Below are 19,570 nucleotides of genomic sequence, written 5' to 3' on the forward strand. Positions count from 1 at the left end.
CTTATTATCTACAAGGCTTTGAAAACCGCTCAGCACTTCTTGTCTTATGATTGACAGCCTTGACTCTCGACAAGTTTGATTTCGCTAACCCCGCCTTAATCTGCAACGTCACAACAAAAGCTGCTAATGCGCGATAACATTTTGTGTGTTGTGGAAATAAGGGCAGCCGAGACTGTCGTGCGCCAAGTTCATTGTCACCACGCCGAAACAGTTATCAAAATGCACTTTTGCCAGTCTGCTACAATGGCTACAATGTAAAGCCGAACAAACGGGCCATGTCGGCTTCTGCTTTATATTTCACTCAAAGTATGAAGAGTTCGTATCACTCCGTAACGATAAATTCATAAAATGTCCACTGCACATGTCCTGGCCTGGGACAATATTTGTGCAAAATACACATACACGTTGACTGATAACGACAATGCCATGCACTGAGTATCGGTCCCATCGGTGTAAAAATGGTCATCGGGCAGCAAAGATAGCATTGCGATGCATTGTCCAGAAGTGGGAATTTCACGAGTTAATAACCGAGAAGATTGAGGCGCGGCATTTAATTGTGTAAACTGGAATCATTTCTAGGAGACTTGCAAATACACTTAATAGTTGAAAACGTGCTCTACGCTGAAGTCTATTCTACAATTTCACGTTAGATAAGACAAGATCCGGTTTGTGCATGGCCTTTAACGATGGACACGAGAATCCCAGTTAACTTACCTGTGATATATAGAACGTAAGCTGACACCAGGATGGTAGCTTCGTACCACATAACTTTTCCATCGCTGAGAACCGTAATCAGTCCGATGACGGCCATGCCGTACATCATTGAGTCTCGTGTAACGGGCCACCATCGCAATTGGACGACCTAGAAATGAAATGAATGTTAATCCGAAGGATAATGCAACATTTTGGAAATGATTACATATGTAAAATATTGGATATCAATAAATAAAATATCACGTATCATTCAACATTCCTAATACATTAAAACAAATTACACGTTGTGCATTAGGGTTCATTTTGACCCAAGATTTCATCACGATGCCTTAAATTTCAACTGATGTTCGGTTTCTTGGCACGAAAGCTGTAGCTACCTCACCCAACCAGAGATTGTAACATTTTATTGCAATCTCGTATTAGTTTCGCGTACAGTTTGCCATAATTTGCAACATATGCACATATTGTATTAAGTAAACGGCAGGCCCTTGCATTAGGTCTCCAGTCACGAGAAAATAAGGTTATGTGTTAGTATCTACATTGAATCAAATTTTACACTCTCCCATCGAGGAGTGAAATGCTGTATACTTCGACAACCTCAGCAACCATACAAAAAAATTCGACCAAAGACGGGAATTGAACCCGGACCCTCCACACTTAGCACATCTACACTGAACCCAATCATCATCCTCGTAAAAAAAGATTTGTCATCCAAGCTATCTCCAGAATGCATCTACTGGTTTTCATATGACAAAAAAGACCATATGCGTCGCTTTCGTTTAATCAAAAGAGTATCATCTCCTGTTGAGATGACTATGTTATGATTTGAAAACATGTTTTAATCAGGGGGAGAAGGCGGAGCACTGAATCCCTACCCCAACATGTGCGACATCTGGATTTGGTTCTAAACTGTAAACAACAGTGTTAATTCTCTACCACCTTTCTGTTATGGCGAGGCAATCTTTATGCACACTTTTGTTTTCGATATTTTATCGAAATTAAACACTCAATCATGCAGCAATATAACGATGTGATATGCTTGAGATACCTGCTTGATTATAGGGACTCGAAAAAGAATTTATTGGCAGTAACTAACCGAATATAAAAATGTTCACATTAACGATTGCGCCCTAACACCGGTTCTAAGCTTCGATGCTGAGTACACGAGCTTTGTTCGCCAGTGACAGGCGTATGAGGCCCTTGGTTTTAATTTATTTTCCGAATAGCACGCTATCCATCTGAGATGAGATGTGCCAACTGGCTTCTTATTTTTCTTCTTCATCATCTCTTTGTTCCCTGTTGTGCTTTTTATCCACTACCATCACCGTCCCGGCAAGTGTTGTCAGAAATGTTAATTTTTTGTTGAAACCAATTATTTTTGCTCTAAGTTTAAGATGGAGTACAATAACAATCGTTACGAACTAATTATAATTATGTATTTAGCAAGTAACTTAAAAACTAGGCTTCGAATGAAGAGAACTCGATGCGCCATTAATTTCAAAGATGTTCAATCATTCCATTCACAATTTGAATGATTCTCACAAGTTCTTACAATTATGCTTTACTACAGCACTACTCACAGAATGTAAAAAAATCGAATTTTTTTGGTGAAGTCCACCTTTCTTCACTTGTCAGCTCACTTCCAGACACATTCATAGTCGGCTCTGGACTGTCAATATTCAGTTGAATATTAGTCATTGAATATTTATGCACATTTACCAAATTTATAAATTATCTGAAATCTAAACACGTTTCAAATGAGTAAAGTAATCTGTCACATAGAACTGAATCTGATTTTCATTCGCGAGCCACTTTCAACGGTAAACATCAACATAAACAATGCTAATTAAGTTTTTTCTGCACATAGTAAGCACACTTAATGACAGTCGAATGAATGAATTGGTGGAGTAGTCGTTTGACTATGTCATTCTATGTTTTGAATATTCATGCGATGTTTGTCAAAATTCGGACCGAAGTTGCTTCATGACGATGAATATTTTAGGCTCTGACTACTCAAAAGCAGTTGAGGCGGAAAAAAAATTGTATTTGAGCTTTTGTAAATAATTTTCCCCCTAGGTTTTCACCGTGCTCGAAATATAATCATTCTTGACATCACTGCCGGTATCAGATATAGCTTCCCTTCCGAGCTTCGGTAAACAAACGGCTACGTACGCAGTAGTCAAAATCGACCAATCAGCAACTGGTTCAAAAATGGTTCAAATTCAAGATACGAGAAGGCACATCTCATATGAGACCCATATGAGACAAGCATTTCCTTACTACTATTTTGTTAGATTATTTGGTCTTATATTAAATAAATAAAACATGAATTCCTAAACATTTTTTTATTATATTTTTTAAAGTTCAGCAGGATTTGGAATAAACTTGCACCCTTGCTTGCATCTGCTCCATGGCTATATACCTACTATATCCAGTTTTCCGCGAGCGGTAATGGCCGCTAGCTTGCCTGCGGGTTAGTCTCTGATTTGACATTTCTGGAGGTCTACTCTACCCACTTGATCAATGTGGCATATAAGAAGGCTTGAATTCACTTAATCAGCACCTTCTTATATGCAACATTGGTCAGAATGCTCGGAGCGGTGGGTGCAGTTGACCTCCAGAAATGTCAAATCGGATATAACCCACAGGCAAGCTGGCGGCCATTACCGCTCGCGGAAAACTGGATAGTTTTCTTCCGAAATCCAAACGTAATGCTTTCATTTATCACATTTCTATCATTTTATTTTTGATTTACAAATCGTTCATATACCATCCGACAATTCATTTAGCCATCGGATGAAGATCATTCAGATGCGTGTCATCTGATGCCGAAAACGACCGAATGCTAATCATTCGGGATGCGAATGACATTCGTTAAGGGGCGGGAGCAACATACTTATCATTCACCTTTGTGAGGAAGCTTTCGTTCAGTGTAGACTGACGCGCTAACCATCTGGACTATGGGCTATAGGAGAACCGGATAAAGGCTGCCATCAGAGAAAAAGTAAAATCACTAAAATTTACCACGGCAAGGTATAGCCAATGGAATTCAAAATAATTTTAAAAATTACAAGCTGTTTTTTTAAATGGTTTATTAAACGAGATTAGAAATTCAATAAACTTAAAAAAATAGTACCTTTTTCAGGATCAATTCGAGAAAAATGTATATTATCATAAGCAATCAAATAAATATAAGTACAAGGTAGATAATCAAAATTCTAACCCGGTGCTCAAAATCATTTTCAAATACATATCGTTTTGAAATTTTTAAAATTATTTAGAGAATTACATGCCATATCTCGCTGTGGATTTTTTTTCGTGATTCTACTTTATCTTATTTGACATTTCTCCTAGCGTATTCACCAGATGAGGAACGACGCGACCAAAGGCAATCATAATCCACATTTCATGCAGGGATGCCAGACATACAGACGTGTCTGTATTTATACAGACATTTGGTCTAGCATACAGACATCATACAGATTACAGACATTATACAGACTTTTGATTGAAGTTACAGACTTTTACAGACATTCAGTTTTCGAAAACTTTGGACTGCCAAACAAAATTCTGTTGGGCTTTCCAATTAAAACATTTTGGGTTTTCAAACAAAATTGCTATGGGGATTTCGTAAGGATTCCTATAAAGTTTCCAAACGGAGCTGAGCCTTTTATGCTTCTGAACGGGATTCCTTTTGAATTTCAAACAGAATCCTTTTAGAATTTGAACGGATCCGAAACCTAAAAAGATTTTATTCAGAAATCCAAAATTCGTTCATTCTGAAGCCCAAAATGATCCCGTTCAAATGCCTAAAAGATAACCGTTCGTGCAGATTTCTGTACAGAATTATGTGAACTTTCGAACGTAATCCTACTGGGTTTACTACCGGAATCCCTTCGAGTTTTTGAACGAAGTTCTTTTGGGCTTTCGAAAGGAATCACTCTGGGCTTCTCACAGAAATCCATTAGAACTTTCGAATGGAATTCTGATGGGATTCTGAATATAATCTTTCTAGAATCCCGAACGGAATACTTTTGAACTTACCTAAGAAATATTTCTGGACTTTCAATTGGAGCATTCTGGGCTTCTGAACGGAATCTTTTTCTGCTTCTGGACAAGGGATTCCCATTAGAATACTTAAGAAGGGATTTCCTACCGAAGCCCTGACAGGATTTTGTTCGGAACTGCAGTTCGGAATCGATTCGAAAACCCAGAAGAGCTCCTTCCGAAAAGCCAAGAAAAGCCCCGTTCAGAAAACCAAAAAATCTCGGTTCGTAAATCCAAATAAGTCCTTTCTCTGGGTTTCCGAACGAAATCATTTGGGATTCTGGAAGGAATTCTTCTATATTTCTGAACAAAATTCTTATAGGCTTCCAAAACAGAATTCCTTAGGGTTCCTTAGGCTGCTGAATGAAATTATTTTGGACTTTACTTTCGAACGGACTCCTTCTAGACTTTCCAAAGATTTTTTTTGGAATTCTGAGTGGATTCGAGTTTTTTCCTCATTCTGTATATTCGGTATTCTATTTGGGATTCCGAAGTCTTAATAGATTCCGTTTGGAAGCCAAAAGTATTTTGTTCGAAAGCGCAAAAAGAGTTCCGCTCAGAAGCCCAAAAAAGTTTGAAAGACCCAAGGTTCTCCGTTTGTAAACCCAAAAGATGTCCGTTCCATTCTTTGGATTTCTAAACGAATTTATTACTTCTGTGTCTCTCCTTCGAACTTCCCAAAGGATTTTCAGTTACGAAATTTCGTAAACATTATCAATTAATGCTATTGTAACAATATGCATATTGATACAAACATTATTTAAAACTTCTTAGTGGAATATCTTCACTTGTCATAAGACGAGATAGTATTATACCATTTGATTCCATCACTTGATTGTAACTTCAAGAATACCCAAGTAACAATTGTCAGTTGATTAAACATCAGTATGGTCAGATTTATTCAGCCAGCGTTGATTAAAAATTATACTATCATACATGACAACATTTGTTCCTGCATTGTTCGCCCAAAAATGGAGTATTTATTCAACAACAACTAGCAACCTCTCTTCAACTTTACTTAAATAGTAGATAAAAATATTTATTCATCAAATTTGTTCAAAAACCAAACATAATGTTAATTCAACTAGTCAGCAACTCACTGATTAGGTTTTTTTTAATTATGCTTTTCTAAATACATTTATTTCATTACATTGTTACACTTATTAAGGCATTGTTCAACATACTGGAAATAAGATGAAAAATAAATTATGAACAGGATACCGGTATCGATCCAACGACCTTTGAATCCCCAGCCCTCTTGTTTACCATCAGCTATATTTGTCACCTTGGAAAGTACCAAGCTGAATTAGAAATATAAACCATACGTTGTTGAACAATTTTGGTTGAACAGCTGTAACGGGGTTGTTGGTCATTACTCAACAAAATTGCCAACAATCGAACAAAAGCTTAATAGGAGGAATGACGTTATAGTTAGTGTAATGTCATTCCGAAAGTGAATTATCAGTCTTGATTTTATTGTTTGATTTAGTAAGTTGTGAAGCTGCTGCCTTCTATCTGCCATCATAGAGGTAGATTTTTCCTGCAGATTTCTTCTATCATTCCTGAAGTAAGTATAAAAATAATAATTTATTCTCTAGTGAATGGCAAAGTGCAAAATGTTTTAAAAAGAATAAGTCCGCTAAAAATAAAATTATTTGTAGAGTGGAATAAACGTTCGTACAACGTTTAAGTAAAGCCATTGTTGTTATTGCAATAAGCGAATTATCAAACGTTTATTCAACGTTTCAAAATTATATAAATAAACAAAATTGAAATCGGATACAGAAGCAATGATGTTTACTGATAACGTCAATTATTAGACTTCCTAATAAACTCATGCTCGTGCGTAGATTGTAATAGAGTTTTCAAACGTTTGATCGATGCTTCAAAAACAAATTATTTAAACATATGCATCTCGATGAACAGCATAAACTTTGCAAGTTTAAGTTATTTGTATTTAGCTAGCTGTTCAATATACATTTCGATTTAAAAAGATATAAGTCAATAGCGTTTATAAAAGTACTATTCAGATACATAGCTGAAAGCAGAACAGAAGCTGGTTACAAATGTCAACAATGTTTGCCCAATTTGTTATTCCATACTACATATTGTTCAGCTACGAATAATTTAATTAAACGCTAGTTCGACAATGATGTCTATTTGTGGTAACTGATTGTTACTTGGGTATGTATTTTGACCTCAACAGCAACCTTACTTGTCTTCTGTATCTCGTACTTGACTCGACTAAAGCCCCAAACGCAATATAACGGAACGGCGACGGAAACGGCAAATTTGACAGAAAATATATTGGCTAACTGCCAAATTTTCCGTTTCCGTCGCCGTTCCGTTGTATTGCGTTTGGGGCTTAAGTCTTACATCGTCTTACAGTTTTGAAACCTCGTTATTCTACGTTTGTCAAAAGTGCATGATTTTTGAATAATTTTCTAATTCCTGTACCTTCTAAACTCCATACAGACAAATCTCGCTTAACTTTTCAAAAGGACCTAAGTAACATTTTTTCATGGATTAATTTGAATAGCGCAATCAACAGAACAACATGAAAGCCATATCCTAACGGAACTATTAATTCAAGTAGATCTGCCAAAATTCAAGTAGGAACTGCAGTAGGAGTTCCTCCAGGCATTTCGCCTGCAGTTCATCCAGGAATTTCTCCTGGAGCTAGTCCGCGAATTCTCCCCGAAGTTCATCCAGTTCCTCTGGAACGAATTTATCCAGCAATCTATATTGGAGTTTGTCCAAGAATTCATCCCTAATTCGTCCAGAAATTGCTCCATGAGTTCCACCATTTCTCCTCTCCTAGAGCTATACCACTATTTCTTCCCAAAGTTTATATAGTTCAATTGGAGTTTCTATAGGAATTTATTTAGGATAACTCATCCTTAATCCCTCTAAGAATTCTTCCATGAGTTTCACCAGATATTTCTGCTGCGAATCATCCAGGAATTATTTCTGCTGTTCTTCCAGAAATTCACTTTGGAATTTCTCGTGCAGATGCTTCAATAAGAAATTCTTCTTAGAGCTCCATCAGGAATTTCTTCTGACGTCTCTTCGGAAATTCTTCTTAAATTCTCTCCAATAATTTTACCTGGGGTTCATCCATGATTTCTTTTTGGAGTTCCTGCAGGCATTCTTCCTGAAGGTTCTCCAAAATTGTTGGAGCTGGCACAGAAATTACTTCTAAAGTTCTTCTCCAAGCATTCCTCCTGAAGCTCCACCTCGAGTTCCATCAGGCACTTGGAGCTTCCTCCAATTCCATAAATAAATTCTTGGAGAAGAGTTCATCCCGAAATTCATACTCGCTTCTTCCAAGAACTATGAAATCTTTAATTCCTCTAGTAATTCATTCGGGAATTCGCCCTGAATTCCTCCAGGAATTCATTCAGAATTCCTCCAGGAATTTTATTCAGAATTCTTTCAGGAATTCGCTAAGAATTTGCAAGAACTTCAGGAGGAAATTAGTAAAATTTATAGTGGAAGCTTCAAGAAATTTTTTTGCAGAAATTTTTGGGTGAACTTCTGAAGCTTCTCGGTATACGAAAATTGTATATTTTTCTTGCCCATTTTTTATAAACTAGATTTTTGGGAACATATAATGATAAAACATAAAGTTAATTTTTATTTAGCATAAAATGTTGGATAGTTTCAATTGGAACGGCTTTCATACAAGCAGTGCGGTACGACTTGCAAGCAACGCTAACGGAATCCTGATATCCTACAGATTGTAACTAGAAGAATCATGACAAGTGGACTAAAAACACCTGATATATGTCAGGGCAAAGTTACCGTTCCACGCTTTTTGCAGGGGTTAGTACTTGCAGTGTTAAAACAATGAATTCAATGCAGGAGATAAGAAGTAAGGCCATTTCACCGGTTGTTTCTCGACAATCAAGGTGGCTTGGATTCTTAGATTAGAAATGAAACTCTTTGTTTTCATAGACTTAACCCTCCAGAACTCGCATGATCCTGAATCGCCTATGATGGCATATCAGTCCCATATGAATTTTCGTCATATTCGAGCTAGAATCAGTAATGGTCATATTTATCATAGAATTATCGAGTGTAATTGTTAAATAGATATGTTTGCTTCCTAGCTCGTGCACTTCATCTGGCATTGATTATTCCTTATTTATTGGCTCTAAATTAATGAGCACTGTCTTTGCCTGAGTGTAAAGAAGGGAACCAATTTCTCGGTACCATTTAATTTCAACTTTGATTAGCTATTTTTACAAAGAAAAGACATTTACTATCCGAGCTTGTTAAGTTGATGTTTTACTTGTCATTAAACGAGTTCACAATGAGGAAGGGTCGAAACCGAAAGCCATTTGGCCGAATGCCACGTCTCACTTTGCACTACTCACTTTTCAGTGAGAAGTGAGAAGTGAGACGTCACACTGCTCACTTCACACTAATGATTTCTCACTTCTCAATGTGTGCATTGAGGATATTTTTGGTTATCTAAGAAATCCCTAAAATAAACTTAAACCATATATTTCAGTTTTTTTATTACTGGAAGAGTAATAAACCTCGTACATACGAACTATCCTATTGTTAAATGCCAAAAGTCTTCGACAAGTTTTTTTTTCAATTCCAGTTCAGAGAATTGAGAGTCATAAAGAGGATTGGATTCGCTTATGAAATAATAATAAATTTAGAATAAAAAAAAACCCTGATTAATCCACCTAGCGGTGTTGATGCCTTTCTCGTGCAAAAAAATACTAAAAAATATGAAAGAGTAATTTTTGGCGTGTTTTGCGCATAGAAAATAGTATTTTGGCCATAATTTCTGATCCCATAGTCTAATCTGGCCAATTTTCAATAGCAAACAATGGGACAGGATTCTCAGTCGAATGGAACTTGTTGCGAGTAATTCGGCCAATGCTAAGTTCCAAAAAGTGTGTCTACAAAATTTTGTACACATACACACACACACATACAGACATCACCTCGATTCGTCGAGCTGAGTCGATTGGTATATAACATCATGGGTCTACGAGCCTTCTATCCAAAGTTTGGTTTTGGAGTGATCATATAGCCTTCACGTATACTTAGTATACGAGAAAGGCAAAAAATATCAAAATTTTTAAGTTTGAAAAAAAGATTATTTAAACGTTTTACAGAATTTTCTCTTTTCGAATAATTTTTCAATTCATAATTTTATATTGCTTTCATTTAGTGCGTAGGGGAAAACAAAGGTGAAAAGTATAGGAGAATATCCCCCAGCGCCGGATACCTCCCAATACCGGGCACCAAAATGACACTTGCAGAGGTCCCTCCACAATCTTATGCAGTACAAAAGAGAGCTATTGAAAAGTCCCCTACCTGCATGGATTATCATGTTGTGAAATTTTTACGAAATTTGAAAGTGAACAAAATTGTTCAAAATTTTAATGTTTCGCCAAACTTTGAAGATTGGAATCAACGATATTGAAATCAATCGAATGCATTCTGAATAAATGGGAAAAAATTGCCATTTTTTACACCTATTCACTTATTTCAATTCAATTGTTTCTTCTCGCTAAGGTATCAACAAACCACAGAAATAAGCAGAAATAAAATTCGAAGATGACATTGAAAAAGGTGGGAATTAAGTACCCAAGCAACACCTCTTGTTTCTCAGTGAGTAACAACAACTTTGGTGTGACATACTAAAGGTCTGACTTATGCACAACGCGTCGTATTTGGAACTCCTTTGTGACACAAAAAGCGCAAGAGGTGGAGCCTATTTGCATCATCTTGCGGCTACAATGAAAATAAAAACACAAAAACCCACCGGGAATCGAACCATGGACCTTGAGATTTGCAACCTTCTACTATAACCATCACACCAACAATTCTATTTGGAGATTTTGCTACAAGTGCACTACATAAACAACAAAGTCATTTGTAACTTCATTGTACCTTATACGGAACATGCAGGGGACTGTCAAAAATAAAATACTGCTCAGCTGAGCTCAAAGTGTTTTGCAACATATCAGAAACATTGTCGTAACAGCAATGAACCGAAGTGTTATTAATTCTGCAACTTATCTGTTTTGTTTCTGATATGAAACTCATCGAATTTTAAACCACCCAAGAAGTCAGATGGGTAAAATATTGCGACGCCACTTAAACGGAAATGAAACATTGTGATTTTCTGAAACTGGAAAGTGGCTGTAATGTGACTCGATGTATTGCCAGTGTCTTCAATGCAATTTATTAGGAACAAACACCCATTTGAAAGATGTTGCGCGTGCTGCTTGGGTAGGATGTAAGAAGTTTATCTGAAGAGCCAAATAAGCTCTACTAACACAACTTAAACTCTAAACGCTGCCTTTACTCATGTAACAGGAAATTAGTCATATTTGAAGATGATGCTATAGTGTCTAGTACTAGAGGACACTTTTCTGAATCGTGATATTTATCGCAAAAAAAAGTATCGCCATCAAAATACATCGTCGAAAAACGTGTTCAAATGATCAAATATGGTCTGTATGAATCATCAATGATCATATTTTGTGTATTTGGTATATTAGTGCCTTTGCTTGGAGTGTAAGCTGTAGAAATTTTCTTTGTCATACGGATAAGATAGGAAATGGTGCAAATAATCTTGTGTGGCTAAATGTTACACACTTAAAATAAATCGCCGAATTCGGTAAAATTTTACCGAAATCTCAACAGCAGAACTGTTCGGTAAATAATTTAACTGATTTTCGGTGATTTTGACAGTTGAGCAATGGAAAAAATTACAAAAAATCTGTAAAATGAATTACCGAACAGTTCTGCTGTTGAGATTTCGGTAAAATTTACCGAATACGGTGAAATGAGTTAAGTGTGTAGAGGGGTGTTTTTCAAGCAAATAACACCAAAACGCGATTTGAATGACTTCAGATCATAGTGTGCCCTTTTTTCGTTCTAATCAGATAATAAGTTTGCTGATTTAAATTATCATTCGCGAATGGTTAATGAATTTGAATCTGATATGACGGGAATTAGCGCCATGGGCGAGATAGCGCATGACGCTACATATTTCAATCTGCTTTATCTGTAGATATCTCAATTGTATGATATGACATTGAACTAATTATTTATTTTGTTCTCGGAAATCACCTTCTAAATGAAATATCGTTTTGCTTTTCGACATGCATTCGACGGGAAATCCTGTCAAAAAAATCGCAGTAAGTCTTGACGCGATTAGGGCAAAAGATCCGATAGTCGTGGGTGTTCCTATAGTTGCGGTAGTGTTATTTTAACAAAATCTACGTATTTAACGCAGCAACCCATATTGTCTTTCAATTTGTTGACCTGTCATTACTCAAAATAAAAGAAAACAGATAAGAAAATCCCTCCAAATCGGTAAAGTTTCACTAAATTACCGTATCTTTTTCTCGGCTTTGCACCAATAGTTGCGGTAGTGTTCCAATTGTTGCGAGTCCCATAAGAAAACAATGAGATTCGTAATTATAGGAACACAAATTAAAATACCGCTAATGGAACACTGCACCAATAATTGGAGGTATCATTTTAATAATGGTTTCTGCAGCGTTTGGAATACTTTTTGTTTAAAATATAATTGATGAGCTGTTGGATAAGTACTTAAGGTAAGCGAGTAAGCGACATGAAATATAGATGTGGTTTAAGCGAAGAAACAGTGGCGGAACGTGCTTAGATCCTCCACTATTGGGTCTTTTGCCCTAGACATGTTTGGATTTCGCTATCACGTTTTTTTTCGGATCATTTTCCGTTACGTAAGTGCTGTAGGTGTAGTGAGAACTGAAATCGCCGTTCAACAAATGCTTGTAGCCGATACGAGCGATTGCCGATGTCGAGAGCATAGAATAGTGCTAGTGGTTGATTGTCGATGCCTAAAGCTCGAACGTATTTCCCTCCGTAGTTACCAAGATTTCTCGCTTCCGCCATCAGAGATTGGATTATTTGGTGAGATTGTCCAATATGTTTTATTATGATTCCTTTTTATAACAAAAGATACGCGCTGAATTGTATAATCCGGAAGTTTGTTTATGGATCCATTGTCCAATTGATAATGGTAGCATAAACAGGCGCCCTTATTGTTAAAGTGAAAGTGGCCTCGGACTGGTCATGAAATACCAGGCAGTCTGAATTGGGTCACTGGATCTGCAGTAGAGCTAACACCTTCTAACTCCCTGATTAAATCTGCCTGTAAAATATACAGCTTTCTTCGATAACATCACTGCCAGCCAGTGGGGGTTAGAATGGGCACGTACCCACGCATTCGACGAGAAATTCTGTCACATTGTCACATTTTAAAAATAGACCGGATCAGATTATGAGTTCAGAAGTTATGATTATACGAAAATGACGTAAAAAATGTCGGGAATTTTTAGGCACTTTCCATTAACCGATTTAGATTCAACGCAGAATTCTGTCCCATTGTTTGCTAATAAAAACTGACCAAATCGCAATATGGGCTCAAAAGTTATGACCAGTACTGTAATTTCTCATTTTCAATGAGATATGTCATGCAATATATACATATCTGCCCCTTCCAATATCTATAGAAACGCGAAGGATGAAAGGCATGCTACAAAATCTCAAAACATATTTATTCCGTAACGGGGATAAAAGTGTGCAATATCTGCTTTATGTTTGTGTTTATTACAACTTTCAACTCGGGGAATTAAAGGAATAAGATTAATTTATCGACTTGTTATTATTCGTGGCATATATCCATTAAAATTTTTGGTTCCGTAACGCTTCACGGCAAATGAGCCTTCCAAATATACGAAAGATTTAATGATAATATCCATTAAAAAAATTAAAATTTTTTTTAAACAAAGCACAACATCCTTTCATGTGAAATTGATTAAAGAACCCACGATTTTTTCATTTGATCGCCTGATATAGATAAAAGGCGCTTTGCTCTATGTCTTATGACGATCACTACCTTTTGCAGTACTGCACCCAAAAAACAAATCTGACAATTATTGTATAAAATCGTTGCATATACAATTCTGTAAGCTTTTTATACAGAATATAATACAAATCTGTAAGATTTCAATACAACAATTGTATTGAAATCTTCGAAAAATTGTATATGCCACATTATTATACAGTTTCTGTAAGGTTCTTATGTAGAACTGTATTAAAATCTGGCATCCACTGGTTGGGTGTGGTTTTGACCAAAATACTATTCTTATAATGCGCGAGGATTGGTGGAAATTTATGTAAGTCACCAAATTAACATAAACATTGCGACCTAGAGCGGGAAAGTAAAACGTGTAGAAATCGTCACGTTTTCAGGTTTCTAGCTAAGAGCTGTGAGCTAGCTTCAATAATTACTACTTATGGGTTTTTTTTTACACACGCACAGCGAAAACGAAATCATCGTACATTAGTTAGCAAACTCACCTGTCCCCCGAACAATCCACAAACTGCTGGAACTGCTAGAATGTTAAACACAGCCGATCCAACTACAGCTCCTACTCCAATGTCACCTTTCGTTACGAATGTGCCAACACAATTAATGAACAGCTCTGGACTAGACGAGGCTGCTGCCATAAACGTGGCTCCTGCAATATCTTCCTTGACTTGTAGCTCTGAAAGTTATCGGCGCAATATTAGAGTTGGACAAAATTGAACAAACAGCTTGAAATCTCAATCACCGTACTTTTGCACATCAATTCAATAGCTGGCACAAAGTAATCATCGCAAACGATGGCCAACAGCCAGAAGCAATAGCAGGCGATCAGCAGGTGCACTGTAATCCATCCGTGCTTGCGCTCCTGCCGGGTAAATCCATCGGATGGAAACTCGAAGATTGCAGCAGGAGTACAGTTCCGTGTGTGCGGATCACTCGGCACCGTTGTCTCAGCTGGAAATTCGGTGAAATTTTCCGGTTCCACAATAATTGGCTCGAACACTTCCACCTGATCTTGCAATATTTGCAAAAGGTGACGTCGAGGCCGCGAAACTGCTACGCTATCGCCATTAGATGGCCCAAAATATGCATTTAGCACCGAAATAGAGCCTAAGCATAACACAAATAACACTCGCACTACGAAGGCAATCTTCACTCTACGACTTTTAATTCCACAAAACGTCCCAGGTTTTACCATTTCAAGCACAATTTCTTCTTCTAGGAACTCGCTACTAAGGCTTCACACGAAAAATTGTTATTCGCGCACTATACTTTGGGGCACTCCACCAACCTTCAGAGAACACGGTCTAAAAGAAAGTTAATTTTCATTGTTCTCTAGGTTTTTATAGCATCCAGTCTATCTTCTGCTAACGACAAACTGTCCACAGAGCTGTCTGACTCAATGGTGGTGGTGGGGCACACACAACATCCAGCCTCAAGATGCACTTTATCTCAGATGAAACACGAATCTTGTCACTCATCCCAAGTCGTAAATAACTATGCATGAAAGCGCCTCCACAGCTCCGAGCCAAGGCACACCGGAGATAAGGTCCACTATGAGTACACGGCATAGATCATCCACTAACAACTATAGACGTCGTGTATCATGTCAAAATATTTGCCTAACATTGTACACTCAAAGCACTCGTATGGCGCACTTGACTCATCTCGGTCGAATCTTTGCCCAAATCCCGCCCAAACGTCGTGTATCATGTCAAAATATTTGCCTAACATTGTACACTCAAAGCACTCGTATGGCGCACTTGACTCATCTCGGTCGAATCTTTGCCCAAATCCCGCCCAAACCCTACGATTCCATGGAAACAAAAAAGCAGAAAAAATATTCCATCCTTTACCCACTGATCATTTTTCGTGTATGACAATGAACCAAACAATGCGGGTCAAGCGCTATTTAAAAATGTGATTGGGTCGTTACAATAGTTTAATAAAAAATATGCCCTACTGATCTTCGAAAGGTCAAGATCAAAGTTTTGTTTTGAAAAGCTCTTGACACTGCTCAATATTTTTCCCAAAAAAGTTTTTTTTCGAAAGTAGTATTAGAAGAATAAATAGAAATAAAACCCAAGTCACCGGTGATGTCGCCTCAAACAGACTACGATTGATACTTAAAATTTTTAATTTGGACATAACTTTACAAAATTCAAGCATTTCTTCATTACGGTACTGTCATTATGAATTATTGTCGCAAAATGAAAAACGTCGTGCCGAGAGCACATGTTAAGTTAGTCATTGAACTTACGTTGCAAATGTGCGGAAAGGCGTAAACCCAGAATATTTATTGACACTCGTTATATAAAAATGCATAAAGTCATTCACGGATTTTACTATAATCGCATTCCAACTAAGCGTTTGTCATTACTGTCCGTATACTTTTCTTCCTCCTTCGACCGAACCGGAGCCAGGTCCGTAAACAAAGACTGATAATAACCCCGTCCATCCATTGGTTGTTTCTATTTGTACCATACTTCATGTCACCAGCTTCACCAGTAATCTTCCCATACGCAAGGAATTCCTGGATCCATATTAGCGATACAAATCGTACAACACATACCGACGGTATGAAGAATGCCCAGTTCCGGGAGTGTGGTAAATCATTTGGAACGCACAACCGTACGCTAATTTGCAGATACCGTCGCAATGATCTGCAAACGCTCACTGGATGGTGATGATAAGGCTATCTACAATGTTACAATGTTGTTTCGAGTGGGCGCGCTTTTCTGCCGTTGTCTTAGGACCGACCGACCGACCGACCAAAACGATGGTTTATGCGCCACTATTTTCAATGTTATGGTCGGAAAGCATAGACAGTATACGCAACAAATCGTCGCAAAGGTGTAATAATAATAATGCGAGACAAAGTATGGTTGGTAAACAGGTCGATTAATTGCTATGGCTTCTGTATATTTTTTTTCCGCGGCAACTGAGTAGTATATATATATCCGGGACTATTTTGCGATTTAAGCGTACATGAAAGGTGGGTGATTTAAAATTATTTTAAACTAGTCACATACAAGTCACATACTAGTCACATATAAACTATTTGTAGCATCGCACTGTATAGATTATTCCTTTCGAGAGTTGAATGGTAAGAAAGGAAATCTCAACATTGCTGTCTTTCTCGTATATCAAGGTGTAACGTAAAGGCAAAGGCGATTTTGAGATAGAAGGCTCGGAGACCCATAGTGATATATATACCAATCGACTCAGCTCGACAAATTGAGATGAGGTATTGGTGCAAAATAAAACTCACTCATGTTTTAAGAACTTATCTTGAACCGATTTCCTTGCAACAAGTTGCATTCGACGGAGAATCGTTTCCAATTGTTTCCTATTAAAAATTGGACCATGGGATCAAAAGTTATGACCAAAATACGATTTTCATACAAAAACACGCTAAGAAAATCTCACTAATATTTTTTAGTATATCTCATGCACGAGCAAGCACAGCTAGGTGGATCAATTAGTTTTTTTATTTATATTGTTAAATTTTTTAACACCTTTCCGAGTTTGAATATGAAATAGCTACATATATCTGTTTTAATAAAATAGATGACTGATGGGGCTTGCTCGTTCCTTTTCGAAGGATTTTCCACAGTCTGTGACTGTGACAAAACATTGAAACCGGAGTAAAAGCTGGCCGAGTGACGGTGGAAAATCGGGTAAGCCCCATCACATTCCACCACGTCAAATGTTGCTCGATGTCGACCGGATCAACGCCACGGGAGAAAGGATCAGCTGGGTTGAAAGCACCGGAAACATGGTTCCAAATACAGGATTGTGTAGTCCCTTGGATCATAGCCACTCGATTTGCTACAAACTGTCCACAGAACAACTTCAGCGGACATCGATATGTATTTATCATCTTTTTTTGAGAGGTTTGACGTTAATACTATACCACACAGCTCCAGACGCTGCGAAATGGTGAGTTGACATCTGGGAAGGAGCGACCTACACAGCTCTGGTCCTCACAAGTTCCAGTCTCACGCTTCCACGGGTCTTCCGATGACAATCGACCGCCAGCTAAGGGTTTTGTACTTAGCTGGTAGTGCAGCCTGAGCACTGTTGTCCTTCAGACATCAGCTAGAGTGAGTGGGTGGGTTTGACCAAAGGGACCATCGTCCCTAACCCCTAATCCCAAGGCGTTACGCAACCCGTGCCGAGGGGATGCATGGCCAGGGGGTGAAATAATGAGCTAGGACTTCAACGGAGCCTGTGGGGTACCTAGGCACCCTCCACAGTAATTGTCCCTTACCGCGTCATGCTGGGCTCTGGCGTGGTGGACCTCTTTTCCCGAGCAACCCGTGGGATCAAAATGGAAAAACAAATCAATTCTTCAATTAGTGGTAGTAGTGTAGGCGACAACCCCTTCGCAAGAGATGGGTTGTTCAGGTCTCCGCCTAGGTAGCCAGAAGCAATGGTCGGCAGCTCGGTGCGCAGCGCCAGCGTGGGTCACTTATCCATCTCCAAGGCTACGCCGGTAGAGGTTATAGACGGCCCATGGCTTGTGAAGGCGATGAACCGCAAACGCAATGGGCTTTCGGCCTTCGAAGTGGCGACGGAACAGCTGGACGCCATCATCGACTTTACGTCATCGAAGCATAATATCAGTAAGGACCTCAAGAGGAGCTTGCTGAAACTTCGAAAGTCGATGTTGGACGCCAAGCTGGAGAGGGCGGTCGGGACGGCCAAGCGTAAACTTGTGAAATCCGTGGAGTCGAGGTCTACCCAGACTGAGGCCCAAGGATTCGCGGACTCGGGCAAGGTCGAATAGACCGAGGGCGTGCCAGCGAAGACGGTGGTACCAAAGTCTACCCAGACTGAGGCTCAAGAATTTGCGGGCACGTCGGGGGTCACTGCTCCAACGGAGCAGACACAAAAACGGGGGAGACAGTCTCCAGGGGATGAGCTCCCTGGGGGCCGCTCCAAAACGCGGAGCATAACTACCCCAAACAAGGGTAGTGGGGCTGGGAAGCTGAACCCCGGCCAGGTACCTCCCTAACCAGGGGAGGAAGGACCTGGAAAGGTCCGTCCACCCAGGAAAGACGGTGGTAAGGGGTTACGGCAGGCCGAGAACTCTCAGCCGCCCCAGACCAGGGAAATAGAGGGGGATGACGCCTTCAACAAGAGGAAACCTAAGACGTCAAGGGCAGAAAAGAAGGCCCAGGCGAACGAGGATAGCAAGAAGTCTAGGGTAGGCGCCAATCGCTCCAGGGGTGATGCCCTAGTCATCAAGACGGACGAGGCTAAGTACTCGGACGTCTTGAAGGCGATGAGGAGTGACGTCAAGCTCGGTGAACTCGGCGCCGACGTACGTCGAATAAGACGTACCCGGATGGGCGAGATGATCCTGGAGCTAAAGCGGGGCGTCTCGCAAAAAGGCGCCGCCTACAAGAAGTTGGCGGAGGAAGTCCTAGGCGAAACGGTCAAGGTGAGGGCACTCACGATGGAGGTGAATCTAAGGGTTAAACGAGGGCCGAGATCTCCGAAGTCGAAGAGCTCGTCACGGCACTGAGGCGACAGTGTGAAGTGGAGACGCCCACCCCAGCCGTTCGGTTACGGAAAGGTCCGGCAGGGACACAGGTAGCATTGGTTCGGATATCTGCAGCGGATGCCTCCAAGGTAATCAAGTTGGGGAGCGTCAAGGTAGGATGGTCGGTGTGCCCTGTGGGCATATACGAGCAACCCGAAGTTTGCTTCAAGTGCCTGGAACCGGGGCACAAGCAATGGGACTGCAAAGGCCCTGACAGAATCAAGCTCTGTCGACGCTGCGGATTGGAGGGACATAAGGCACAATGCTGCACGAACCCTCCCAATTGTTTGATTTGTTCCAGCAAAGCTGCGAACAGCAAGCACCCCATGGGGGGTTCGAAGTGCCCGGCGTTTAAGCGTGCT

The 19,570-nt window shown here is 39.3% G+C and overlaps 1 protein-coding gene across 1 annotated transcript in view; it reads right to left on the reverse strand.

The window, feature by feature from the left end:
- Positions 1-15,295, reverse strand: part of LOC134224532 (sodium/potassium/calcium exchanger 4-like) — a 36,408-nt gene extending 21,113 nt beyond the window's left edge. The window contains exons 1-3 of the mRNA XM_062703910.1: positions 14,408-15,295; positions 14,149-14,336; positions 715-862 (exon numbers count right to left, since the gene is read on the reverse strand). Coding sequence (XP_062559894.1) covers positions 715-862; positions 14,149-14,336; positions 14,408-14,855 — 784 coding nt within the window. The 5' untranslated portion in view covers positions 14,856-15,295. The remainder of the gene's footprint in view (positions 1-714; positions 863-14,148; positions 14,337-14,407) is intronic.
- Positions 15,296-19,570: the final 4,275 nt, after the last annotated feature.

This window comes from Armigeres subalbatus, chromosome 3 (genome assembly GCF_024139115.2).
Source record: "Armigeres subalbatus isolate Guangzhou_Male chromosome 3, GZ_Asu_2, whole genome shotgun sequence".
NCBI lineage: Eukaryota > Metazoa > Arthropoda > Insecta > Diptera > Culicidae > Armigeres > Armigeres subalbatus.